This window comes from Lagopus muta, chromosome 26 (genome assembly GCF_023343835.1).
Source record: "Lagopus muta isolate bLagMut1 chromosome 26, bLagMut1 primary, whole genome shotgun sequence".
Classification (NCBI taxonomy): domain Eukaryota; kingdom Metazoa; phylum Chordata; class Aves; order Galliformes; family Phasianidae; genus Lagopus; species Lagopus muta.
This window is the reverse complement of record NC_064458.1, coordinates 1,056,185-1,081,956: the sequence shown is the minus strand read 5'-3', so window position 1 is coordinate 1,081,956 and position 25,772 is coordinate 1,056,185. Positions and strand designations below refer to the sequence as shown.

The window sequence follows — 25,772 nt, the reverse complement described above, 5'->3', positions numbered from 1 at the left end:
TCGGTTTCTCCCCCCCCCCCTCCGCCCCGGGAGCCTTCAGTCCCACCCCGAGCACCAGGACAGAACGCAGTTCCGGCGCTCTCCGTGCTGCGGCCTCGTGTTTATGGAAAAGCACCCCATTCGAGTACAAACGACAGGACAGGGTTTGAACGCAGATGCTTTATTAGGAGAGCACAGTGCGGTGCAGAGCAGCTCTATTTGACCTTCTTCTTGGGGCGCAGGTTGTTGGTGTGGCCACACTTCTTCTTGCGGCAGTTGACAGCACGGGGATGGAGGCGAGCATAGCACCTGGAAGGGAGCACAGAGCCCATCACCGGGGGGCCTAAAGCCTCTCCTGGGGGGGCGCTGACGAATCGCAGCGCATGGAGAGCATGGCAGGGTTATAAATGAGGGGGTATAAATGGGCTGATATGGGCACCCCCAAACCAGGGCCGTACTTGCGGCAGATCATCTTATCGCAGTTGTACTTCTGGGCCAGCTGCCGCAGGGAGGGCTCAATGATGCCCCCGCGCAGACGCAGCACCAGATGCAGGGTGGACTCTGAAATAGAGATAAACATCACTGAGGGGCTGAGAAGCAGCTGAACCCAGCTGCAGGCCCACACCGGGCCCAACAACGGCACCTTTCTGGATGTTGTAGTCGGCGAGTGTGCGGCCATCCTCCAACTGCTTCCCTGCGAAGATCAGGCGCTGCTGGTCGGGGGGAATCCCTGCGGGGGAGAACCGTTAAACGAGAGGTGAGGGGGGAAGAAGGAGGGAGAGGCAGGAGCAGCCGCTGGGACTCCTGGCTAAACGCACCTTCCTTGTCCTGGATCTTAGCCTTGACGTTCTCGATGGTGTCATTGGGTTCCACCTCCAAGGTGATGGTTTTGCCCGTCAGCGTCTTCACAAAGATCTGCATTTTGGCACCGGTCCGCCTGGAAGGGATTGGGGGGGAAGGGGGGGGGCAGCAGCCGCGTCACCCTCCAGGCCGAGGCTTCCACCTTCCAGGCCGAGGTTCCCACCACCGCCGTCCCAACGCCGGATCGCGGCTCCCCGACCTCCCCCACCCGCCCCAGAACCGAATCCCGCTCCTTAACACCCCCCGCTCGCCCCCAATCCCCGTTCCTAACACGCAGCCCGGCCCATCCGCACGCACCGCCTCGCCTCGCCGCCGAGAAAAGAGCGACCGGAACCGGAAGTCGCCGGTCGTAACGTCACTTCCGTTCCACCCTCCCACTTCCGCGCAGCCGCAATGCGCGACCGGGCAGCGCCTCGGTGCGGTGTGGGGGAGCCGATTGGGTCTCGGTACCGGCGTGGTTCGGTCTGGGTTCGGTTCTCCGTCCCTGCATCCCGCTGCCTCCGTTCCAAACTGTCCCAGCCGCCGTATCTCCCGCAGGCAACAGCAAGCCAGGCCCTGGCTGTGCCCCCCTCCCCCCCCAGCATCTCAGGACCGTCCCGGCAGCTGCGGAGGCAGCTGCCGGGACGGTCCTGAGATGCTGGGGGGGGAGGGGGGCACAGCCGAGGTTGGAACAGCGAGGGACGCTGAGCCTTTCCCCTTTTCCATGCATGCGCTTCCATGCATCTCCCGTACTGAGGACTCCACATTTGGACACAGCATTCCAGGTGAGGTCTCACCAGAGCAGAGGAACAGATTTCCTCCCCGACCTGCTGGCCACGCTGCTTTGGATACCTAGGATACCATATCCTGAGCTGTAAGGGCACACTGCTGGCTTGTATCCAGCTCGCCATCCACCTCTGACTCTTCTGGACACGCACACAAGAAAGGACAGGAGGCTTTTCAAATCCTCGTTTTACTCATTTGCCCATGTTAAGTTGCAGGATTTGCGCTACAATAGCAGGTTTGAGGCAGTCGGAGGGACCCTTCACCCCCTTCTTCACTCAGCCATCTCTTCCCAAAAATAAATGGCCAAAGGAACACACAAATATAAATACAAGATAGAGAGTTCTTGGGGGCCCCAGTGATGGGGCAGAGCCATGTGCCTTAGTCCAGGTCGTTGGCAGTGTCTTCGTCTGTCAGACTCTGTCCGTTCACAGCCGGTAAATCGTACTGGCCCTGTGATAAATCCTCAAAATCCTGACTCATGGTGGGAGAGATGATGTCAGGGCTCGTGTCACAGGACTCCGTGCTCTGCTCAGAGGTAGCAATGGTGGTTGTCGTGCTCTTTGGAACCGGGTCGAAGTCATCGTCATCTTCTAGAATAGGAGATTCGTGAATGTCTGCAAAGAAAGACGCAGAGATTAACAACTGCCTCAGCTGCACACAACACCACGATGTGCTGCAAGGCCGGCTATGGGGGGGGCTTTGGCAGAAGGATTTGCTCCTTTGTTTGTAGCAGTAATCAACAAAAAACGGATCCCACTTAAACAAGCAGCCATTTGTGGCTTTGTGATTTCCTGCATTCACATTCAATATAAGAAAAAAGCTCCCCGGATTCTTAGCACTGCGTGCTGGCAGTCCCAAAGGCCCCGACTCCCAAAGGCAGCACTGAAGGCACATTCAGAAGAGGAGGAACCTTCATGGAGGAAGAGAACCGACGGAACCACTCACTGCTGAAAGCCTCCGGGTACTGCTTGGCCAGCTTCCCCTTCAGCGCCCTGCGGGAGGAGAGAGCCGGGTTCACAGACAGACCCACACAAATCCCTTTGAGGTCCCCCGAGGCCCCCCGGCCATCCCCTCCCATCTCCACCTACCGGATCCGACGGAAGATGCTGTCGAGGTCCTTCTTCATCTCCACCAACGTCTTGGTGTGGTGCAGGAAGCGCTCGTTCATCTGCTGCATGCGGAGGCTCGACAGGTTGTTGAAGTTGAGCAGCATCTCGTTCGTCTTCTCGAAGCGATCCAGCCTGCGGGGGAGCGGCCGTTCCCACGGTTACTCGGGGGCACCGAGGGCTGCCGCTCGCACGGGACCCCGCTTCCCCCGGGACTCACATGTTCTTCTGAGCCTGGATGATGGCGTTCACGTCCTCGGCGTTCACCATGCCCAGCACCCGCCCGCAGAACACCCGCGAGGCCGTGGGCTCCATCGCGCCGCTGCCCGCGGGACCCCCGGCCCCCGCCGTGCCCGGTAACGGAGCCCCCCCCCCTCCCCGCCCGCTTCCCGGTAACGGCGCGGGCTCGAGCCCCTCTCGGTAGCCCCGCCCCTCCCGCGGCAGCACCGGGCGCCGCTCCTTTCCCTCTCCCTTCACATGACGGGAGCGGCACCGGCGGCCGCGCCTCGCTTCCGGGTGCGGGGTCACGTCGAGCGCGACCCCGTGGCGTCACCGCGCGCGTGCGTCACGGAGCCGGGCCGGAAGTGGTGGAGATTGGGCCGAGGGGGGAACCGGGAGCCGCGGGGCCACCTCGGTACCGGAGCACAGAGCCGGGGGTCTCCCGGGCGACGGCCCGGCCGCGCGGGGGTTAAGCGCTGCAGGAAACCTCTGTGGGCCTCCGGCACTCACAGCCCTCGGCGGCGGGGCACCGAAAGCTACCGGAGCTACGGGCGGTGGGGACACCGGCCCGGCGGGAGTGCCGGGCCCGCGGAGCAGGTGCGGTGCGGCGGCCCCTTTAAGTCCGCGGCGCGCCGTGCTCGACGCGTCGATGAGGAGCGTCGGCGCCACCCAATGGCGTCGATGGGGCGGGAGGCAGCGGTCCAATGGGAGCGCGGGGGCGGGGCCGGCGGCCTCGAGTTCGCGGGTAGGTGGGAGCGGCGGGGGGCGCGCGGCGGCCGTTGCTGTAGGGGGAGTCCCGGCGCGTGACGGGGCGGTGACGTGGGGACCCCCGCCGGGCGCGCGCGCGGGAGAAAAGCACGTGGTGGAGCGGGGCGCGCGGGGCGGCGCTTCCAGGGGCCGGAACCGGTGCCTCGGGCCTCCCCGGTCCGGCCCCGACAACCCCGCCGGGACAGCCCCGTGCGCTCCGGGAGTGCCGGCGGCCTCATCGCGGTGTCCGTAGCGCCGACTGTTCCTCTCTCCCGCAGGTCGCCGCTCTCCCTGCTCTGCCGCGATGGCTTCCAGCGGGGAGGAGATGAGCGGCGGCTCCCCGAGCCGGGCAGGCGGCGGCACCGAACCGCCCATCCCGGAACCAGCCGCGGTCGGCGCCTCTCAGCTGGACGGCGCGGAGGATTTCGAGGTTCTGGAGGAGGACGAGGACGACCTGAGCGAGCTGCCGCCGCTGGAGGACGTGGGACGGGCGCGGGGACCGCTGCGGGAGGGCGCCCAGTCCTCAGAGCGAGGCCCAGGGGAAGCAGCCGAGGAGCCCCAGGAGTGGCTCGACGTCTTGGGTGAGAGCAGGGCAGGAGGGCGGCAGGGCGTTCGCAGGATGCTTTGACCGGCACAGAGGCTGAGGTTGGGTTGGGAGCGGGGTTCTCCCATTCCCTACTGTGTGCCGACCACCTCCGGCTTCTCTTGGCCCAGGGAGCGGCTTGCTTAAGAAGAAGACACTCGTGCCAGGTCAGGGGGTGGAGAGCCGGCCCCGCAAGGGCCAGGATGTGACTGTCCGTCTGAGGGCCATGCTGGAGGATGGCAGTGTGGTGGAGGAGAACCCCAGCCTCAGCTTTACCCTGGGAGACTGCGACGTATTGCAGGTGGGGCTTGGAGGAAGCCGCCCTGATGTGTGCAACTTCGCCTTGGGGGGAGACTTAGGGTTGGCGATGTCCTTGTTGGAGGCAGGATTGGCCCCTTTGCTCACCTTCTTCTGCAACGTTGCTCCCTGTAGGCTCTGGACCTCTGTGTACAGCTTATGGAGATGGGAGAAACGGCTTTGATTATGTCAGATGCCAAGTACTGCTATGGTGTACAGGGCAGGTGAGCATGGAGAGTGTGGAACGAAATAGGGTAGGCCTGAACAGGGCTATGACAGCTATCCCCAGTCCCCTCTACTACAGCCTGTACTGCTGGGGAGCCCCTGTGGCTCTGCTGTCACCTCTGGGATTGGTGGTTTGTAGCAGAGCCAGGCCTGAGCATGGCTTTGTGCCACTGCAGGAGCCCTGACATCCCACCCAACGCAGCACTCACACTGGAGGTGGAGCTGCTGGAGGCTCGGGATGCACCAGACCTGGAGCTGCTCAGCGGGAAGGAGAAGATAGGCCTGGCCAACCGCAAGAGGGAACGAGGCAACTTCTACTACCAGCAGGCAGATTATGTGCTGGCCATCAATTCCTACGACATCGCTCTCAAAGTCATCAGCTCCAGCTCAAAAGGTACCTGCTGCTGCTGTGAGTGAGGGCTGCCTGCGCTTCCTTCCTGTTGTAACCCACCTCTGGGGTCTTTGCAGTTGAATTCACCCCAGATGAAGAGGCTGAGCTGCTGGACGTGAAGGTGAAATGTCTCAACAATCTGGCAGCCTCTCAGCTTAAACTGGACCATTATGAGGCAGCCCTGAAGTCCTGTAACCTTGTTCTGGAGCATCAGCCAGAGAACATCAAGGCACTTTTCCGAAAGGGCAAGGTGAGGTGCTGCCATCCCTGCTGTGTGGCAGGGCTGGGGAGGGGTGGGGAGCACACCTCACTCACCTCCCTCAACCCCCACCTCACCTTCCAGGTCCTGGCCCAGCAGGGCGAGTACAGAGAGGCCATCCCCATCCTAAAGGCGGCTTTGAAGCTGGAGCCTTCAAACAAGGTAGGCTGGGTGTCCTCAGGGCTCTGTCCTTGTGGCCGTGTTCCTACAAGCCTCGGTGCCCCCCGTAGCTGTCACCAGCCTCCTCTGTGCAGGGCTGGGGCAGCCGTGGGGTGGTGAACCAAGTGCCAGCACCCAGTGCTGCAATGCCTGAACACGGCTGAGCGCGTGGGTTCCTTATCGCCACGTTGTGAGGCTCTCTTTATGCCCTTTGGCCCCTGTGGTAGCAGGGCTCTCTGCCAGCCTATCTCTGCTTCAGCAGCTCTGCCTGCACGGTCTGCTGGCTTGTGCCATTGCTGCGAGAAGCGAGGCAGAGCAAGTTGTTGCCATCTCACCCAGCAGCCTGCAGTGTGATTCATTGGGTGGCCCCAGCAAGCCCAGACCTCAGTCCAGCGCCCAGGCTGGAGCAATCTGTGGGTCAGGAATTTCCTGTCGGTTAATGATCAGCTGCAGGACTGAAGCCTCGGGGAAGTCAAAAGCCTCAGCAGTGCCAGGAAATGGCCCCAGCAAAAGCGGGGCTGGGAGCAGCAGGGGAGGCGCTGCCTGCAGTGGGGGCTTTGCTCCTGCATTGGCTCCTGAGTTTTATCCGCCTCTGTGGGCATTTCAGCAAAACATCACAGTTCACCTCGTGTTCCCTGGTGCCTGAAGGTCATGGGCAGCGTGGGGACTGCAGGTGCTCAGTGGCCTTCAGAGCACCCAGGCAGCTTTGCTCTGAGAGCCCTCCTGGGGAAGGGCATGTGGGATCTCAAAGTCTTGGGCAGCATGGAGGAGGTAGGGGAGCAGAGCGAGGGCTACAGGGATGAGGGATGCTCTCCCTGCTTGTCCTTCATGTCATTGCTGCTGGCAGGGCTGCAGCTCATCAGCTCACCGGAGTGAAGCTTTTAATTGAAAAGGAGCAAAAATCAAAATGCCCAGCAGTGACGTTACTGGTGAAACCACAAACAAATTACTGGCCTTTCCAGCTGCTTACTGGGATTCACAGGGATGTGGTAGTGCTGCTCCAGACAGCAGCGTTAAACACATATTGGTGAGTCACAGCTATGGCTGCTGCTGGTGAAAACAGACTCAAGAAATGCTCAGTTCTACCTGCCCTTGGATGAGGAAACCTGGTTGTCCGGGGCTGCCAGCACCTCCTAGCTGGTGCAGACCTTCACGTCCCTTTCTAACCCCTCAGAAATTCACCCTTATGGAGATGCTGTTTGTCCTACACCGAAACACCAAACCCAGCGAGCTGCTGGGGTGTGTTTGCTGCTGGTGCCATGGCTTGGCAGTGCCCTGGCTGCTCGCTGTGCTGCTGCTTTGGGGCAGCATCCCCAGCAGAGGGCACAGCATGGCTGTGGCACTGCTGTGCTGCTGCCACCACATCCTGCAGCCACTGCAGGCTGGGGATGTTGGCCCTCCACCACGGAGCAGATCCCATGGTGCAGGATGCAGCAGGACATCCAGGTTTTGCCACAGTCTGGTTTCAGAGCATTCTTGGTGTAAGCCTGCTTGCCCAGCCTTTTTCCTGACGGAAATGTGGAAGAGCTCAGGCTGGTCTGTCCCTGAGGCAGAAACTTTTCTGCCTCGATTAAAGGAGAAAATCCTCTCCTGATGCCTGCCATCAGCTTCAGGCTCCTCTCTGCACTGCCAGCAGCTGTTCCTTCATGTCACTTCCATAGGAAACAGGCTGTCAGCAAGGAGAAGCTTTGGTGGACAAAAAAGATGGGGCACAGCTAGAGCTCAGAACTGCATTTTTAGGAGGGCTTGGCAGGATTGCTCCAGAGGGATGATGAAGGTTCTGAGGACTGGGGGGGCCCAGCCTGCTGTTATCTGCACTGTTGTCACTGTCCCCTCCCCTCCACCCAGGGTTTGATAACCACTGTGCTGCATTCTGCTCCCCAGACCATCCATGCTGAGCTCTCAAAGCTGGTGAAGAAGCACGCGGACCAGAAGACGGTGGAGACGGAGATGTACAGGAAGATGCTTGGGAATCCCAGAGCCAGCAGTGCCCCGGTGAAGTGCAAAGACAAGCTGACCTGGGTAAGGGCTGGTGCTGGCATACAGAGGGATGGCAGAGCTGGAGACACCCCTGGGGACTACAGGGGGTGCGTCCCATAGGGCCAGCGTGGTGCTGCTCCTGGGCAGGGGGCCGTTGAAGTGAACCAGCCCAGGCTGAGGGCCAGGGAATTGCTGATCGCTGCGGTGCTGCCGCTGCTCTGGCTGGCGATGGCAGCTGGAGGCTCTGGACTTTGCTCCCAGCTGGCCGTGCAGGTGGAAAGCGCTGTCAGCTGGGCAGCACATGCTGTCCCCTCGGACGTGCTGGCCACGCGCTGGGCAGAGCCGACGCAGCACTTGCCTTTTTGGGCTGTGTTATCTCGGATGTGTCGGGAGCCGCGCGCTGCCCCACGGCCCTGTGCCAGCAGGCAGGGCTGCACATCCAGGCTGAGGGGCATCCCGTCACAGTGCTAATTTCTCTCCCCTTCAGTCCATCCCCTGGAAGTGGCTCTTTGGTGCGACAGCCATCGCGCTTGGTGGCGTGGCCCTGTCTGTGGTCATCGCTGCAAGGAACTGAGGACGGCGGTGGGGAGCCCGGCGCTGGGATGTGCCTCACTCCTGCCAGGGGGTCCATGGGGCTCTGCTCTCTTCCCCGTTCCTTGTGGACTCGCAGATGCTCTCCTGGCAGGAGGTACCACGTCCCCCCTATCCTGACCGTCACCCAGCACCCCCAAACCTCATCCTGTTGGGGACAGAGCCACAGGCAAAGCAGAGATCCCACAGCCCTGTATGTGTCAGGGGCAGCCTGACCTCCCGTGAGTGCTGCACGCAGTGACTGTCCCCAGCAGCGTGTCCCAGGGAGGATGCAGCGAGCCCCGGCACTGCTGTGCTCCTGGCTGCGGGGCTGCTGGAGGAAGCTGGCTGGACGTGAGCCCACTGTAAGGGATGTGGGGTGCCTGGGGCACGTGCAATGAGATTCCCCCTGAGCCGGGGGGCTGCCAGGGAGCCCCAGCTCTGCCCTCCCGCTCCCCCCTCAGCATTTCCGCAGAGGGTGCAATGCCCACAGAGAGCCAAAGAACCCCGTGGGGTGAAGGACACGAAGCATCATAGCAGTGTCCTGGCTGATCCTGTAGGTCTGGCCCTGCGGGGTCCCCATTCTGCCCTACAGCTCCCCGCAGCCATGGGCCCACAGCCGCCAGCTCAGCTCTGCTCCCAGGGGCCATACGCACTGTCCCCCCCCCCCCCCCAACTGACTGTGAACTCCCCAATAAAGGACGATTCGTGCACGGCTGGGCCTTGTTCTTTCCACCGTGAGGTGCTGCGCTGCAACAGGGGCTGGGAGCGGCTGGCTGGGGGGCAGTGGGGAATCTGCTCGGATGGGGGGAGTCATGCACGTGGGAATAAAACAAACTCCGGCCCCAAAGGCTGCCCCTGGGGGGGCTCCCCCTGCCCTTAGTGGGAGGGGGGGGGGGGGCTGCGTACCTCCAGGCCGTGCCCAGGGGCAGGTGCTCTGCGGGAAGAGCGAGCCCGGGCCCCTCGGGGCGTTGTGCCGGCCGGAGGAGGGGGGGGGTTTCCCCAACCGCCTCCGGGCACCGCCCGCCCGCAGCCCCCGAGTCCCCCTGCGGCCGCCCCAAACCACCCTTCCCGCCATGCCCCGCGGTCGTCGTTTTTGCATATCCCCGCCCCTCCCTCTTGTCACCCACTCCGCCGCGGCGTCCCGTGAAGCTCGACCAATGGGAGCGCGCTCTGCCCACCTCCTTCCCCCAGCAACAGGCTCTCCGGATGGGCGGAGCCCGAGGAGCTCCGCCTCCGAACTCTCATGAATAATGCACTAGGGGGGCGTGGCGGCGGCGGAGGCCCCGGCGGCCCAGGCGCGGAGGGGGAGACGGTCCCAAGATGGCGGCGCTGCAGGCGGAGCGCGGGTACGGGCTGTCCTGCGGCCGGCTGGGCCGCGGCACCCGCGTCTCCGTCTTCCACGTGAAGCTGACGGAGAGCGCCCTGCGCGCCTTCGAGAGCTACCAGGCGTGTAAGGTGAGGGGCGGGGGGGGCGCGGCACGGCCCCGGCACGAGGCCTTTGGCCGGAGCCCGGCTGTGGAGCGGTGGGCTGGGGGGGGCTGTGGTTTGGGGGGGGGGCTCGGCTCCGTGCGGGGCTGGGTTTGATTTCAGGGCCCGGTCTGATTTCGTGGCCGGTTCCCGGCTTGAAGGCCGTGGGGTGGGGGGTGGGGGTTGGCTGTGCCCTTCTCTTACATCTCAGACTTCGGGGGGGGATCCTGGCTTCCCCATGCGGGCGGCGTTGGGATGGGGGTAACCCTGTGCTTCCATTGGGGGCGGGGGGGGGGGGGGATTCCTGTCCTCCGGAAAGCCTCGGGGGGTCAGGAGGCGTCGTGTGCCCGCTGGGGAGCCGGGGGGAGGAGGGGGGGTGCCAAGGCTGAGCTGTCCGTCCCCCCCCACGTAAATGGCCGTGGAGTGACGGGGGGGGGCGGCGTCCCTCCTCCTCCTCCTCCTTCTCAATGACCGCGGAGCCGCTTCCCCTCCCCCCGGCTACGTGACACCGGGCAGCGCAGGTCCCCCTCCCCCCATAGATGTGGGAGTTGTGGGGTGTCATCCCCCCCCACCCCTGTTTCGTGTCTTTCGGGTCCCCCCCAACCCCGGCCCCCGGCTCGCGCTGGGGCCGCGCATCGCCATTCCCCGCTGTCTCTGCTGAGCCCCCCCCCCCCCCCATCACGGTCCCAGCTCTGTCCTCCCATCCTCTCGCGTTCTTTTCCCCCTTTTCCCCGCATCTCAGTGCCGCCCTTCACCTTCCCTGCAGCCGGAACCCACCGTGCTGCCGGCTCTGTAGGATAAGCCATATGTTGTCACAACACTATTTTTAATTTCGGGTGTGGGTTACATCACAGCCCCGTGTTGGGCAATCAGCCGTGCGAGGACGGACGTAATTACTGTTCCAAGGTTTATCAACTCGTCTTTTAATGAGCTCTTATCGGCGTTATGAGAAGGCAGTGGCGATAGAAGGGGCCTTGGATAGGATGAGGGTTTCAATTATTTTTCTCTTTAAAATTAACAATGTATATACGTTAAAAATGAAAGGAATGAGGCCTGTGTATTGGGAAGGTCTTTTCCTTTGGGGGAGGGTGAGTAGGAAGGCTCCGGGCAGCTGCGCTCAGTATTTTGGGAAGCTATTCTGGGTCGCGGCGCCGTGAATAGTGGTGTTTATTTTCCAAATGCTGTTCGGTGGCCATCGGCCACTAATGAACTTTGCTTCCTTCCCCGCCACCCAAAGGAGCAGCAGCCGGAGCTGCCGAGCAGGGAGGGACAGCAGTGCTGTTTGTGCAGTGAATAAGGCGGCAATGAGTGGCCGTGAGCGCAGGCACTGCGTCAGCCCACTGAGTTTCCCCACTGATGGGGCAGCGGTGCTGGCACACCTGGGGCGGCTGTTTGCAGCTCCTCTGGGCTGTGATTTAATTTTGGTAAAATGGAAAAAAAATTGCAGGTGGTGTCGTGCTGTACGGCTGGCAGCCCCACGGCCAGCAGTGCTCGGTGCTCCTGCAGCTCCGTGTGTGCAGCCTGGCCCTGCAGCAGGGCGGTGTGCTGCTGTGATGCCCGCGGATGGAGCAATGGCTTCGTTTGGTTGAGTTGTTCTCGGCCTAAGAATGATGTGTTGGGCTGCATAATCCCAAAGCGATCGCCCCGTCAGGTCTGCTGCTTTGGGTTACAGCCCTTGTGTTCCTTTAGTGGAGCTGTGGGGCGATGGAGAGCGGCGTTCATCCCTTTTGGGTGCTGGGATCTGCTGGGTTTCTGTCTCTGGCTGCAGTGCAGGGTGCTGTGCTTGCATGGAAGGAGCAGAACCCGCATCACCTGCTTACACCTCCCAGCAGTCTCTGCCTGCTGGGCTCTGCAGTTGAAGGATGAGCATTTGTAACGTGTCCCAGGCCAGCCTTTGTGCTGGTGTGATGGAGCCAGCCTTGTCCAGCAGCCTAAAACAACGCTCAGCTCTCCAAGGAATGCGCTCTGCCTTGGCTCGCCTGCCTCAGCCGCGCACTGGATGGTCTGGGCACTGCTGGGCCTCCCCGTGCAGCTTCTGTCCCCTCTGCTCCGCCAGGCCAAGCAGCTGGGGTCTGCTGTGCCCCTGCCCTGCTTTCTTCCTGCAGCCTTTGCCCTGGCTCTCCCCGTTCCCGCTCTGTGACAGCTGTGGTGTGACCCCATCAATGCACCTGGGTGCCCCCCAGCACACAGCGCTCATCCTTTGCTTTTTGCCCCCGACTTCTGTCAGCATCCCAGCAGTTCTGGGTGGGTAGGTTTGAGCTGAGCACCGCGCTCAGACCCGTGTGCCATCACAGCCGTCAACGCTGGGGCCACGCAGAGCTGATGACTATTCCTGGAACTTCCCTGGTGGGAATTTCCCATATTTATCAGAAAATGGCTGTGGTTTTAGGAGCAGCGCTCGCACAGCAGGTTGCATTCTGATCACAAGTGATGTGAGTGCGGCCGTGCGCCTCTCTCCGTGTCCCCAGCGCTGCAAGCTGAGTCCTGGTGAGCTTTGGCAGGTGCACAGATACTCAGTGGGGGCTGAGCTGAGCTGACCCCAGCTCTGCCCCACGCTCTGAACCCAGTGTTGGATCTGTGGTCTGCTGCTGGGGCTCCCCGCATCCCCTTCCTTCCCTGCAGGATGGTGTGGCAGAGGCTGTTTCCCAAAGGGCTGAGCAGATCCTTTGCAGCCTCCGGTGCTGAAATAACTCCTCCAGAGCTGGGTTTCAGGGTCAGGCTGCTGCGCTTAAAGCCCAAACTACGAAATGAAGGGTCTGTAGAGCAGAGCGTGGCGGGTGTCAGAAAGAGAGCGCTGCTCCTTGTGAATCAGAGCTCACTGAGTTATCTCCGGGCTTTCTGCATCATCCCTCTTCTCCCATAACCTGTTTTTTCCTGTCCTATTAACTCACTGATGCTGTCGTCCGTCAGAATTGAAGCTGTTACGACATCGGGAACATGAGACGGTGACATGAGCGAGTGAATCAGCCCGGAGGAGGCTGGGGAAGGAAGCTGTGCCGCAGCTCAGCCATCAGCAGAAATGGGCCGGGACGTGCCGAGCTCAGCGCTGACCCACAGCTCCCAGCTGAGGGATGGGATGGGGAGAGGCTTCCCATGGTCCCGAGGAATGTTTTGGCCCCCGGTGGTTTCCTTTCAATTATTTAGGGCAGCTTTTTCCTCTCGACCATGCAGCGCTTGGGTCTGCTCAAATTATAGATTCATCTCTATAGTTTTCAAATTGCACGGGAAAGAACCGTCTGTAATTTACATCCAAAGTGACGTACAGTTGCTATGGGATTCGGTGGCAAATTAGAAACCAATTATGCTTTTTTTTTTGTACCAGTGGCAGCAGGCTGCAGCAGTAGTTCTAATTGGTGACGTGCCAAAGGAAGATAGAAACTTTGGGGCAGAATCCCTGGGCCTGAGTGCTTTCTTTCCCCTTTTTTCTTTTGGTCACGTTCTGTTTTTTATCTGCACCTTAAAAAGATGGCATTCATCAGAGAGACTCAGTTTGGCCTTTTGGTAACTTTCTGCTTTCTAATAATGCCGGGGGGAGCAAACTTGACGTCGAACCCCTTTGGTTTCTATGAAGCTGTTTTATTAAGGCATGGCACAGGAGCGTTTTGGCACTCGGATCAATGGATCCCACAGCTGGGCCAGGTGGTCGCGTGCTTTGTCCAGCAGGACTCGACCTGCGCTGCCTTTCAGCTTGCTTTCTCACTGGTTTCATACTGAGCTGAACCAGCAGTGGGAACGCAGGCTGCATTTCTATGGCAGCCTCACGTCTTCGCAGGGCCCTCTGCTGAGATGCGCGCTCAGGACTCGGGCTGCGGGGCCGTGGGGCAGCACGGAGCGCCCTGTCCTGTTCTGTGGGTTGTGTCAGAGCTGCTTGGCGCGGTGCAGGGCTGTTGAAATCGCTCGCTTTGCGCTGTGCTGCCTGCTGGGGGGGGCAGGATGGGGGTTTGCTTGGAAAAGCATTGAGGTCTCAGTGCTGAACGCACCCATGGGTTCCCAGGTGCACCCGCACCCCAATCCATGTCAGCTCAGTGCTGTCTGTAACTTCAGAGCGTGAACTTGCAAAGCGTCTCCAAATCCCCGGTGTTTGTGCGTGTTGAAAAATGGGAAGAGACAGTTTGCATGCGTCACTCCCGTGCTCGTTTGTGCCAGCTAATCCACGGGAGGAGAATAGGTTTTGGCTGACGGAGTGGTTTTGCTGCTCGTGCACAATGGAGCGCTGGGACGGCGGCGGGGCTGGAGGTGGGGTGGGCGCATGGCTGCTGTGTGGCACAACAGCCAGGGGGAGACGGGATGCCGCCGAGCAGTGGGGGTGAATGCTGGTTGTGGAGGAGCCTTGATCTGAAGGGAACTTCTTTTCTGATGAAAAGAAACGCCTGATAACGTTGGCTACGCTGATATTCCACACGCAGGCATCGCCAGCGCCGCGCTCCTGCGCCTGACCTAGATGCATGATCCAGGAAAGGAGCTTGGATTTGCTGATAAGAAGAGTTTTCTGTAGTGGCTCAGGCATTGCTTAGAAACCTCCAGTGTACACAAGGCAACTTGTGCCCTCCATGGTAACCCAGGGCTGCCTTCTGACTTCATTCTCTGAAGCCCCTCCACAGCGCCCTGCAGTGCGCATTGCGCCCGCCTCCCTGCCCTGCTCCAGCCAGAAGGCAGTCTGGAAAAGCACAGCTCCGTGCACTCGGTCCCTCCTTTCTTTACATTGGACCAGTGCCTCTTTAATTTAAAGAAACCGGCGGTTGTTTAACTCAAAAAGAGGTCACCGAGTGCGGGGTGCTGCGAGGCGCCGCTGGTAACCCTGCTTGCTTTGCCTTGTGCCCAGAGAAACTCTTCTCCTGAAGCCTCCCTGGAAACCAGGACCCCTTTGGTCCCTTGGTGCCACCAGCACCAGGTGAAGCACAGTAGCCAGGTGTGTTCCTTCATAGCCTGGCAGGACGGAAGGAATGGTCTGCGTCCCTGTGCCCAAAGGATCCATATTTTTCTAAAACCAAAGTGGAAGACTCTAATTGAATCTTTCTTTATATTCTTACTCACCGAGGGCCCGTTCTGCGATGGGCTGCGATCAATACGTGATGTGCCAGTTGTGGTTATTTGAATCATGTTTCCACATTGCAGTGTCTAGACTGGCTGTTTGTGTGTGCTGTGCTCTACCTCTCCAGCTCCGGCGCTGATTTCAGTTGTTTTTGGCTCCTGGTTTCTATGAGAAAGTGAAGCAGGCCGTGTTGCTGTCTTCCATGGTCCCTACAAAGAGGAGAACATGGGATCTGGTAGAGCATACTTTGCTTTATAAGCTCTGTGCCACTGCTCTGCTCTCTCCTTGAGAATCCCCATGGATGCGCTGTGCTGTGCCGTGCAGTGACCGCAGGGCAGAGCCTGCAGGTGCACCTCTGTGGTTCCTCTGCAGGAAGAATGTGCAGTGGGCAACAAAACCTGCAATAAATGCTCACTGTAGGAATTAAAAACCTGATAATCCACATAGATAAGGGCGTTTTGGGGGGTCGAAGCAGCCTTTAATGGACTGCAGTGAGTGTGGTTTGCAGCGAGTGGCTCTCCTGCGCATGCAGGTGTTTGGCTTGTGGTCCCGAGCCTGAGAGCTCAGCCTGGGGCTGAGCTGGGCTGTGCGTGTTCGCTTCGGAGAGCGGAGCTCCTGGTGTACAGTGACGTGAGTTATGGATAGATGGGTGAAAGAAATCGTGTTCGCAGCTTGTAATTAACTGCTGCGGCTCGCTGCCGTGAAATGTCAAAGGCTTAAAGTGCCTCTGAGCCAGGAGCAGCACGCGGAGCACGGGGCTGTGCGTCCCTGCGCCCTCACCAAGCCGGCCCTGCAGCCCCGGCCCTGCCGTGCTGTGGCACCCAGGGGTCAGGATGGGGTGGAGGGGGGAAGCCAGCTGTCCCAGCCTGGGAGCACAGACCTGAGCGCCGGGGCTCGCAGTGCAGCACGGCCCAGCGCGGAGCCGGGGGCGATGGGAGCTGTGCTGGGCGCAGCCTTGGGGCTCTGCTCTGCTCGGCCCTGCTGGCAGCACCAGGGTTGTGCTCTGAGCTTTGAGGTGCACTGGGCTGGGGGAATGTGGCTTCCAACCACAACTGCGACCTCTGCTCTGCCCGCCTGCACAATCAAGGACTTCTGCTCCCATAAACGGTTTCTTAAGCAGTGCATAGGAGCTCGGCCAGCCGGTTTCTTTTGTGGAGCACAGCATGTTGCATGGGGCTCCCTGGGTGCATTGCTGCAGCTCCTCATCCACAGCCCAAAAGGAAGCAGGGAGGAGGATGCAGCCGTGCACTGAGCGCTCAGCCCGGAGCACAGCGGTGGCTCTGCAGCACACGGCTCTGCTCTGGCAATGCTTTCATCTCGAGAAATGTAGCAACGGGAAGGGGGAAGTAATAAAAGGGAAAGCAAGGCACGCTTGCCCTTTATAAAAGTAAATGGGATATCTTAAATCTGTTTCAAATACGCACTTCAGTTGACGTGGAATGTAATGGTGATTAAAACCAATCGCAAACATTTTTTTTTCCGGAGCGTGATTTGGAAATGGTTATGAATGTAACAAAGGCTTTGTTCCTGATCCACGGGGAAGGCACACGAAGTGCTGCTCCCTGCGCTGCCATGCAGAACGCTTCCTCTGCTGCCCTGCGCTGTGACAGCGTGTGCCCGCGTTGCCATCTGTGCCATCGCCCTGCAGGTGAGGGGTGTCGTGGCTTCAGTCTCTGGTTGGTTGGCAGCAGCACTGCTGTGTTTTCACTGCTCTTATCTGAATTATTTTTTTGCCGTGCTTGTTTTTGGAATTGGCCGTAACTTGAGCCTTCACAGCCCTCCTAGAGGGGAGCGAAGAAACGTTGGATTTCTTACTTTATTCTCCTGTTTTTTAGGGGTTGATTTTGCCAGTTCAGAAGAGTATGCTCTTTCTTTCACTGTTTGTCACTTTATTTTTGGAGCAGGTTTGTTCCCAACCACCCTGGCAGTGCAAACAGAAGCGCAGCTGAAACAGAGCAGGTTCTGTGCCTCTGTAGCACAGGGAGCACCTCCAGCCTGCGGCCCCAGCTGCCCCTGCACCCGGCTGCCAGGAGGGCCTGGGGATCAGGGGCTGCACCACCGTGGGTTTGTTAATGCTTGCAGCTGGAGACCTTGGGGGTAGAATCCCTCTGGTGGAAAAACTGTCCTTTGTGAGTGCTTTATTGCTTGTTCTGCCACGGATCAGAGGATGGTTGGGATTGATGGGGTCCTTAATGATTGTAGAACCATGGAGTGGTTGGGTTGGAAGGGTCCTCGACCATCACAAAACCATACAATCACAGTGTGGTTGGGTTGGGAGGGACCTTACAGACCCCCAGCCCTACCCCTGCCATGGGGTGGGTGGCCTCCCCAGTTGAGGCTGCCCAGGGCCCATCCATGGCTGGCTGCAGCTCTGTGAGGGATGTCTGAAGAAGAATTTGGGCTCAGCAGTAGTGACGCTTCGCTCCGAGAGTCAATGGGGTGCAGCTGGGCACGAGGAGCAGGCCGGTCCAGGCTTGTTTTCCCTTGTTTTCCTGCACTCAGCAGTGCTGGGTGAGATCTGTCCCAAACCAGTGAGTCAATCTGAGCCCTCAACTGCCTTTCTATATTTTCTCTTGCAAGAACATCAGCAAAGCCACGTGGCAGATAAGGATCACCCTGGTGCTTCAGAAACTCGCCTAAGCCATCACTGTGCGCATCTCCAAGTGAATCAGCCCGGTGTCTGAAAACATCCTAAAATAAATGACACTTTCGTAAGCAGAGCGCTGGGTTGGAAGCGCTGTGTTTTCTGTGGCAGATTGCAGTGGAGGGCAGCTCGTTACAGGGCGGCCTCGGGGCAGCGTTGTTCATTAACCAGCAGCCATCACTGTTTGCCCCACGCGATAAGCGCGGTGCGGAGCGCTGCCGTCACAGCTGCCCTTCGGAGAGAGCTGCTCCTCTTTATGGCTCCTTGCTGCCAGGTGGGGTTCTGCACTGCAGGGCTGCCTCTTGCAATCACAGAAGCCGACTCTTCCTTCTGTTCCTCGCAGCCTGGCAGCGCTGCGCTGGGTGCAGAGGTCACACAGCGGTGCGATGCTCGCAGTGCAGCTCACAGGGCAGCGCATCCCTCTGTCTCCAGGCAGCTCTCAGCCTCTCTTTCAGTGGCGTAATGGGGTTTTGGTTTCTCGTTATGCAAAGCAGCACAGGTGTCTGCCAGCAGATCCCCTGCTCTCAGAAGCGGGGTGCCAGCAGCCCTCCTGCCGTACCCACGCGCTCTCAGAAGCGGAGGCTGACCCTGCACACAGCTGCGTCCCTGCCGTGGGATGGAGCTCCACGGTGGGCATCTGCTGGCTCTCATAGAGCCACAGAGTTGAGGGAATATTGGAAGTATCTTAAAATACTTGTTTTTAGCAGTGCTCTCGCTGGCTGTGCCCATGCAGTGTTTTTCAGAGGCTGCGATGCTCAGCAGAAGCCGTTGTGTAGCTCAGGGCTGCCCCTCTTCCCTCCTCTCAGGCAGGCTTGGAGCTGGCCGACCATCTTGGAATACTTTGGCGTTCTGGAATAAATGGCATTTAAACAAATTCTTACTTTTCAGTATAGCTTAAAGGTTGGGCTTTTTAAACTCTGCCCTCACTGATGTCTCAAAGCTTTCCAGAAGGGTGAGTTAAATTGTTGGCCCATCCTTAACGTGCTGCTCATTCTTCCTTTGTGCCTTTCCTGCTGTTCTGAAGGCTGTGTGCAGTGCGGGGCCGAGCTGTGCTCTGTGACACAGGCCTGGGGAGGTGGCAGTGCTTTCCTTTGGATGTCCAGAAGCTTTTTGCCTCCTTCTCAGATCTGCCCATGTCTGCAGACCAAACAAGCAGCCAGCCAGCCTCCTGCAGGAGGCACAGAAATAATCTTTCATGGCATCTCCTGCAAGGGGACGTCTCCTGCAGTGTAAGGAGCAGGAAATCAAATGCCCTGCAATGACTCTTGGCTCACACAGCTGTTAAGTAAAATCTTCAGGGAAAGCAGAGCTGCTGTTCACCTTTTGCAGAGTTGGGAATTGAGGATGATTCAGTTTCCTGCTGCCAGCTGTTTTGGTTGGGTTTTCTTTCAGCCCTTTCCCAATTGAACGAGATCATCTGATGGCTCCAGTAAGACTCTGCAGCAGAGGCAGGCAGGGCTGGCATTGCAGCTGGGGGCTGTGCAGGGCCGGAGCTGCGCGGTGCTCGGTGGCTGCTGGATGCAGTGCTGCAGTGGTTCCTCTGCACGATGCTGTTCCTTGTTGAAAGCAGCACTTCAGAACACAGATGTGCAGGGTTTGCTTTCCTGTGCCCACGCTCAGAAACACTGATATTTACCTTTCTGTTTTCCTGTCTGGGCTGTTGGAAGCGGAGCTGCGCCGCTGGAGCCCACTGAAGTTCTGTGTTGGTATTGCTGTTGGAATCCTTTTCTCCCAGCTGAACAGTGACCTCAGGGCTCTTAGAAAGGGGCGTTTTTAGGGCTGTGTTCATTTGACATTAAAATGCCTTTTCCCAGAGCTCCATTTCAACAGCTCCTGAGTGACAATGGGACCCATTTCTAGTTCTGCACTCAGTCTTTCGCCACGAATTTGCCAACGCAGCGCTATCTTTGTGCGGGCGCTTTGGGAAGTGCTGTTTCGACTTGCTGAGTGCTTTCCCAACTTTATCTGCTACTTCTGCTCTGGGGCACAGCGACGAGAGCCTTCCTGGAAGAGCAGCAGTGCCCCATGGCTGCAGCACTGCGCTGCAGTGAAGGGAACTTCTCTCTTTTGGGGAGACACATTGGTTGTATCAGAGAGCTGGGTTACCACGTGGGAGCAGCTTGCTGTGCTCCGGTAGCTCTTCTGCAGCAGCTGTATGTTCAGTTGAGGATAGCTGTTTGATTACCACCCTGCTGCCATCAGCTGTGCTCTGGGTGGAAAATTGCATGGGGATGCAAATGCTCTTTTCCCCTCTGATCTGTGCACCTCTGGAGAGGTGGGAGTTGGCCGTCCGCCTCCTGGCAGCACAGCGACGCTGGGTGCCCCATCTCGTTAGCAGTGAAATTGGTGGGAGGTTGTAATGATTGCAGTGCTGATAATGATCCTCGGTGCTTTTGATGGTTGCCTCTTGTCAGCCCTAACGAGCAGCTCTCCCCGAGCGCCTGGGAGAGCAGTGAGGAGACAGCAGGGAAGGAGCAGTGCTGCTGGGATGTGTGTCCCACCAGGGCAGCTCTATCTGGAGCCCAGGGGTGAGTCAGGAGCTCAGCGTCCCATCGTGGCCCATTGCTCACAGTGTGTATTCCCTTTTGGTGCAGATAGGTGCTGCTTTCCTGCTCGAACCCGATGAAGAACCTTTCTGAGGTTCTCTGCATGGCCCAGCTCATTTGTCTGGAAACACAAAGCTTGCATTTTCTCTGGGGACGGCCCATTGCATCCCAATTGTCCATTTAGGAGTTACTGGAGGGCGCTTTTCTGTGCCTCCCCTGCCTTTGTTCCATGCAGCTGCTTGCTGAGCTGGAGCACTCGCTGGGGGAAGCCTTTGGTTGCTGCAGCCATGCAGTGTGCAGACCATGCCTGGGTGTCTGCATGGAAACTGCTCACAGCACTGCAGAAATGGGGGGTTCTGCTGCCGGCAAGCAGAGCGAGCTGCAGGCAAAAATGCTTCTAATTACTTCTCAAAGGAATTGGGCCTCTTTAATTTCTTTCTGAAAGAAAACTGCCTAAATGGCACAGACACGTAGCTCTTCTTTTGGATGGCGAAGCGCTGCAGTGCAGCCATGTGCTGCGCCCCACGGAGCTGCGTGTGCAGGGAGCTGGGATTCCCTTCTGGTGTTCGCCATGGGGTCTGGCAGCCACGCAGTGCTGTGGGGCAGTGCTATGGGGCATTGCCTCGGGGAGCAACGCTCAGCTGTTGGGCTTTGGGTCCCAAACTGCTCTGGATGGGTCCCGTGCTGCTTTGTGAGCCCGGTGAGCTCTGGGCTGAGGAAGCAGAGCCGTCCCAGTGTGCGTGAGAGCCGCCCATGGCCAGCTCTGCTCTGTGCCTGCAGGCTGACATCTCAGTGACAGCAGTTTAATTGCGTTCTGCTGTGCTGATACAGGCTGTTGTGCATGTAGGGCTGAGTTCCTGCTTTACATCATGGGCACGAAACGATTCCATTTGGCTACAGATGTGTGATGTAATCACAGCCCTCTCTCACCAGACCCTGGCGCAGAGCTGGTTTTGGTGCCGCACGGCATGGAAGCACTGAGATCCCTCTGTGCTCTCCGCTCCTCCCAGGCTTTGTGCAGTGGCTCTGCACACAACATGCTGTCTGTCTTATAGGAGCACTCGTGGCTTCTGAACCTTTTGAACCCAAGAAGTTCAAACCACTGAGGAAGTGACGCCGGCTTTGCACAGCATCATTCAACCACAGGCGAGGAAGGCAGCGGCGCTCTGCAGCCCGGCCATGGGGACGTGGAGATGTCCAGCCTGGAGCTTTGGCTGACATCAAAGATCTTCATCACCTTGTTACCAGTTGCATTGCATTGTGCTCTGTCTGGAGGTGCTTTGTGGTCTGCACCTGTTTGTGACTTTAGGAAAAACGTGGTTTGTAATGCATGTGTCTCCAGGTGGGGACGTGCATCCAAGGGAGCTGGAGCCCTGAGCGCCCAGGCACGGGGTTCCTCCATTTCTGTGGGATGGAGTCCCATTGCCACCGGATTCCCAAGGTGTTCCTTGTATTTAAGCAGTAAATCCAGTCCGTAAAAAGGTCTGGGAGGCTTTGTAGTTTAGGTTTACAAAGAACAGCCCGGCGATGGGAGTTTGTTACTCTCACATCTCAGCAGACTCCTTGCAGCTGGGATTGAACCGCAGGGAGACAGATTGGTTCTGTGAGTGATAGATGTGATGTAAAGAGGGAATATTCAGGAGGCTTTTCTCTGGTAGGAGGTAAATGCAAGCCTTGAGGAAGTGGAATGTCCTGGGAGAAGCCCTCTGTGGTGTGTTCAGAGGGGTTTATTTCCACCAGGGTCGGAATTTCTGGCTGCTCCTAATGATCCCCTGGTCTCGGTGCACACCAGGCGCTGCCTCTGCTTGCTTTGGTTTTGGTGGCACTTCTCAGAGCATTCAAAACAACAAAGACAAATGTGTAGAACAGAAAGGAGTGACTGCTCTGCACACCTCAGCACGGCTTGGTTTGCTCAGCACCCCTCGGGTGGGCGCTGTGCCCCTGCTTCCCTCTGCGCCCAGCTGGGCTCCGTGGCTGCTCTGTTTATTGGTCTTTCTGGTACTAACTTGAAATGTTTGCATGAAGCTTCGTGTTCTGAAAACCGTTCCCTTGTTCCAAAATAAACAGAGGTGAGCTCTCGTTTGCTCTGTTTGCTCCCTGACATCGGAGGAAATGGACAAATGCACTGGTACTAAGTATAGGCCAGCACTTCCCGTGCAGTGCTGCCTCCAGTACAAATTCCAGTAAGTGCAGAACAGAACTTCTCGAAACAGAGTATTCTTTAATCGTCTGTGTTTCCCTGAAGAAATGGGAGGTGCCCAGCTGCCTGCTTGGCCCCAGGACTGCAGTGCCACGTGCATCCCGTGCCTGGAGCCGTGCCTCTCTGCACATGTCAGCTTGTGCCAGCTTGAGAGCAGTGTGCTGGGCCTTTGGGGCCAGGTGCTCCTTTTTGGGTTTAACCTCATGCCTTCAGGAGCAGCACTGCATGCTGGGCTGTGTTTGCAGCCTCACTGCAGTGCCCCAGCGATGCAGCAGGAGCACAGAGTGCATTGTGCAGTGCAGAGTGCGGCCAGGTGCTCCGTGAGCTCCACTGTGGGCTGTGAGCAGGCAGGAGGCTGTGCAGCACATTGCAGGACTGACTGCAGTGCAGCAGGTTCTGTGCTTCCTGCTGCTGTCTGCATTGGTACCACCAAGCTGTGCTGGGCTGGGGCAGCATCAGTGCAGCCATGTGCAGCAGTTGGGTGTCCTGAGTGCTGCTCCTGAGTGGAGCAGTGGGGAGGCAGCTGCAGGAAGGAGGGCACAGGGGTGCAAGTTTCCCTTATGGGAAGGTGGGAGGAAGATGGATGTTTTTTTCTTAGACCCGTTCTAGGAAATGGCAAGCAGTGCTCCGGGAGTTACAGCAGTAAAGCAGAGCTGAAGTTTGCTCCTTAACTTGCAGGAACGCTCATTTATTTTCTTTTTCTTTAACTGAGCCCATACAAAGATTAGGGAATGTGTAAATTCTGTAACTAGAGCTGATCATGGAACAGTGTGTGGTTGCACTCAGTGCCACATTCTTTTACATCCGCGCTCCGTGTTTCTATTCCACTTAAGTAATCCTCCAGAATTAATTGCAGGCCTTCCCCGATCTGTAATTAGCTCTACAAGATCATTTTTCAGGCTTTTTGGCACCCAGATTTCCTATGGTGCATTGATTTGTGCACAGTCTGTGCTGCAGGAGGACCGAGGAGCTGCGCCTGCCTGAGCTTGGAGCAGCAGAGGGGCTGCAGCTGGGAGGAGCCGGCAGGCTGCTGGGCAGAGCAGCAGAGCCTCCTTTTGCCTCCCCATCCAATTGCCAGCATTCTGCTGGAAGAAGTTCACTTTGTGCATTCTCTGAGCTGCCATAAATTTTCCCCTCAAATACTCCCTATTTAACTCAAAACTTGCACAAGCACTGAGGACACGCAGCGCTCTGCTCTGCGCCGGAGGGAGCCGTGTCACAGCATCCGTTTCTCTGGAGGTCAGTGGCTGAGAGCAGTGCTTGGAGCTGATGGCATCGTGCTCTCATCCTTTCTCTGCTTCTGCTGCTCCTGCATTTTCTCTCTGTGTATTTCTGAGCCTTGTTCTTTAAAAAAAAAAAGCATAGGTGGAAAATCCAGCTGACTTGTTCGACAGCGGCTGTCTGAGCCTTGTGCTCCTCTAATTCTTCTTTTATTTGTTTTTGTAGGATACTGTGACTTCAAAACCGGTAATCCAGTTTCAAGGAAGCCAAGGGGTAAGTCAGCCCAGGGGCCGCCTGGGGAAGCGCGCACCGGTTTTGCTTTTGCAGTGATGTGAGCAACCTTTGTCTGTCTGTCCCACTCTGTCTGTCCAACTCCGTCCTGCTCCTGCACACACTCTGAGTTCTTTAGGTGGAGGCTGTGCAGCTCAGAGCTGCTCCAGGACAGAGCCAATGCTGCTCACTGTGCAGGAGCTCTATAAGCTTGCAGCAGGGCCGGGGCTGGACGGACTCCCAGGTGCCTTCCAACCTGGGCCATCCTGTGGTTTGAAAAAGTGATTTATCTACTTTTTAGATACAGAAAAGCGTGCGTTAACTTCAGGTGCTCAACGTAAGGAGAGGGAATGTAAGGTTTGTTTTCAGAACACGAAGGCAGCAGTGAATCAGAGGTGCTTTTGTGGTGGCCCAGTGGAAGTTTCAGATGTGCTTGAGCTACGCAGGCATTGAAGTCAGGCGGTCCCTCCTTGCTCGTGTGTCAGCCAGGTGGGGCTCCAGCAGAACACGGTGTGGGAGAGCTGCAGGTGAGTGACCAACCTGTGTGCCATTGGGGGAGCAGGCAGCTCAGGTCTGTCTGCCTCTTCCTGCACAGCTGCCTGAGCTCTGCCCATCCTCCTCTTTCCTTCATCTTCCTCGAAGGGAGCATTGTGGTGAAATCAGTGAGAGCAGCTGGCACAGCCCCACTGCTGGGATGGGAAGCGTGCCGTGAAGCTGGGCAGTGCTGGGAATGGGGCATCCAGAGGGGGGGGGTGAGTGAAAACAGCACCAAAAAAATGGGGATGGAGTCCCTGAGCCCCCTGCTCACAGAGCAGCACCCTGCTACTGCCCCAGCTCCTCGTCTGCAGGTGAATTAATTGTCACAGAGAGGCCAAAAGTAGAGCTCAGCTCTGTGCTTCACTTGGGGCTGTCAGGAAGGCCCTTTGTCCCCACGTTATGATTTTTATAGTGCTGATGGGGAGCTGGCAGCTGTGTCACCATCTGGCTCTTAGCAGAGCGCCTGCCTGCATCAGGACTGTGCCCTGCTCGTGGGGCTGGCAGTGGGGCTCAAGGTGCTTCCCACCAATGGACTGGGAAGATAACAGCACTGATAGAATAAGTTCTCAAGTTCTCAAATGCAGCTGATTGCATTAAAACGTTTCCATTTGTGGAAGTACCTTGTGCAGGTTGGGGAGGGCTCTGCCCCTCCAGCTGTGTGCCCAGGAGGGGAGTCCTCAGCATGGGACAGACACAGACTGTGGGAGTGCACCCAGAAGAGGGCTGCAAAAAGGATCCAGGGAGGGCAGGCAGCTCTGTGAGGAGGGCTGAAGGTGTTTCTGTTTTGGTAAAAGCCCATAGAGGGATGAGGTTGGTCAGATCTGCAGGTGCTTACGTGGGGGGAAGCAGAGGAGGGGGCACAGAAAGCCTCCGGTGACGCGGGTGCTCCTGCAGGCTGCTGGGCACGGCTCAGCCCGACGTGAGCGGAAAATGTGACATTTCCCTTCTTTCTTGGGATGAACTCGTGTTGGTATAAATAGAGGAAGGTGAAATTGCCATTCAGAATGAGCTGTACACAGATGAATATTACTTGAAAGAAGAAACGCGAGTCACATCTGTGCCGAGCTATTTTTAAGCGCCCATGGTTACTGCTGTACGACTGCACCAAAATTAGGGCTCCCTCCACGCCGTCACCGTGCTGCTGTGGTGGCTCGAGAAACCCTTCTGCTCCAGCTAAAAATAATTCCTCGATAACGGCCGCTTTGCATACACTGCACATCTCTGTGCCCAGGCAGCTCTCGCAGATCTGCAGAAGCACCAGCAGGGCAGCAGCAGCCGTTCCTGCAGCAGTGCCACAGTTTGCACGCGTCCTTCAGGCTTTGCTTTGCAAACATGCAGCCCCGTTTGCTCCTCTTGGCCGTGGGCTCAGCGTGCAGAGCACCCAGAGCTGTGTGTGCTCCCAGCTGCCTGCTGGGGGTAGAAGGGTTTGTTGCCCCCGCTGTAGTCAGAGCTTGGTGCTGTGGGGTGCTCACAGCACTCAGCAGCTCACCGGGTCCATCCCTGCTCTCTGAGCGCACATAAATACAGATCAGTCTGCGTCTTGCACTGCAGCACCAGAGGGGAGCGGATCTCCCCTTTGTGGATCTGTATTTGAGGCCTCAGTTTGCAGAGCAGAGCCATGGGAGGAGCGCCGTGCAGGTGCTGCCGAGCACACTTGATGCTTGATTAAATATTTAATTTAGCAGCCACGTCACACAGCACTGCGAGCCGT

General features: G+C 58.2%; 4 protein-coding genes across 7 annotated transcripts in view; 2 read left to right on the top strand and 2 right to left on the bottom strand.

Annotated features, from left to right (window-relative positions):
• Positions 1 to 139: 139 nt before the first annotated feature.
• On the bottom strand, positions 140 to 1,256 carry UBA52 (ubiquitin A-52 residue ribosomal protein fusion product 1). The gene is made up of 5 exons (XM_048927885.1): positions 1,138 to 1,256; positions 798 to 916; positions 623 to 709; positions 438 to 540; positions 140 to 288 (listed from the first exon to the last, which is right to left on the bottom strand). Exons 2-5 carry the CDS (start codon positions 898 to 900, stop codon positions 195 to 197), a joined length of 387 nt encoding a protein of 128 aa, XP_048783842.1. The 5' UTR covers positions 901 to 916; positions 1,138 to 1,256; the 3' UTR covers positions 140 to 194.
• Positions 1,257 to 1,983: 727 nt separating this feature from the next.
• On the bottom strand, positions 1,984 to 2,818 carry KXD1 (KxDL motif containing 1). The gene is made up of 3 exons (XM_048927219.1): positions 2,694 to 2,818; positions 2,551 to 2,597; positions 1,984 to 2,219 (listed from the first exon to the last, which is right to left on the bottom strand). Exons 1-3 carry the CDS (start codon positions 2,816 to 2,818, stop codon positions 1,984 to 1,986), a joined length of 408 nt encoding a protein of 135 aa, XP_048783176.1.
• Positions 2,819 to 2,934: 116 nt separating this feature from the next.
• Positions 2,935 to 8,807, top strand: FKBP8 (FKBP prolyl isomerase 8). 4 transcript variants are annotated; one of them, XM_048927862.1, is made up of 9 exons: positions 2,935 to 3,067; positions 3,956 to 4,258; positions 4,392 to 4,561; positions 4,693 to 4,781; positions 4,959 to 5,176; positions 5,251 to 5,423; positions 5,517 to 5,594; positions 7,476 to 7,613; positions 8,059 to 8,807. In XM_048927862.1, the coding sequence occupies exons 1-9, from the start codon at positions 2,950 to 2,952 to the stop codon at positions 8,143 to 8,145; spliced, it is 1,374 nt and encodes a 457-aa protein (XP_048783819.1). In that variant the 5' UTR covers positions 2,935 to 2,949; the 3' UTR covers positions 8,146 to 8,807. The 4 variants fall into 4 exon arrangements, with proteins under 4 accessions (XP_048783819.1, XP_048783822.1, XP_048783820.1 ...); XM_048927865.1 differs by lacking the exon at positions 2,935 to 3,067 and adding an exon at positions 3,270 to 3,527; XM_048927863.1 differs by lacking the exon at positions 2,935 to 3,067 and adding an exon at positions 3,552 to 3,675.
• Positions 8,808 to 9,418: 611 nt separating this feature from the next.
• The window catches only part of ELL (elongation factor for RNA polymerase II), a 32,915-nt gene continuing 16,561 nt past the window's right edge, over positions 9,419 to 25,772 (top strand). Inside the window, exons 1-2 of the mRNA XM_048927860.1 lie at positions 9,419 to 9,599; positions 23,480 to 23,527. Coding sequence (XP_048783817.1) covers positions 9,465 to 9,599; positions 23,480 to 23,527 — 183 coding nt within the window. The 5' untranslated portion in view covers positions 9,419 to 9,464. The remainder of the gene's footprint in view (positions 9,600 to 23,479; positions 23,528 to 25,772) is intronic.

Coding starts and splice junctions, on each gene's coding strand:
- FKBP8 (XM_048927862.1), top strand. CDS start 2,950: ATGATGGCGTTCACGTCCTCGGCGTTCACCATGCCCAGCACCCGCCCG. Junction 4,562..4,692: donor GAGACTGCGACGTATTGCAG/GTGGGGCTTGGA, acceptor TGCTCCCTGTAG/GCTCTGGACCTCTGTGTACA. Junction 5,595..7,475: donor AGCTGGAGCCTTCAAACAAG/GTAGGCTGGGTG, acceptor TCTGCTCCCCAG/ACCATCCATGCTGAGCTCTC.
- KXD1 (XM_048927219.1), bottom strand. CDS start 2,818: ATGCTGCTCAACTTCAACAACCTGTCGAGCCTCCGCATGCAGCAGATG. Junction 2,598..2,693: donor AGCATCTTCCGTCGGATCCG/GTAGGTGGAGAT, acceptor CTCCTCCCGCAG/GGCGCTGAAGGGGAAGCTGG. Junction 2,220..2,550: donor GTACCCGGAGGCTTTCAGCA/GTGAGTGGTTCC, acceptor CTTTCTTTGCAG/ACATTCACGAATCTCCTATT.
- UBA52 (XM_048927885.1), bottom strand. CDS start 900: ATGCAGATCTTTGTGAAGACGCTGACGGGCAAAACCATCACCTTGGAG. Junction 710..797: donor TAAGATCCAGGACAAGGAAG/GTGCGTTTAGCC, acceptor TCTCCCCCGCAG/GGATTCCCCCCGACCAGCAG. Junction 541..622: donor CGACTACAACATCCAGAAAG/GTGCCGTTGTTG, acceptor TCTCTATTTCAG/AGTCCACCCTGCATCTGGTG.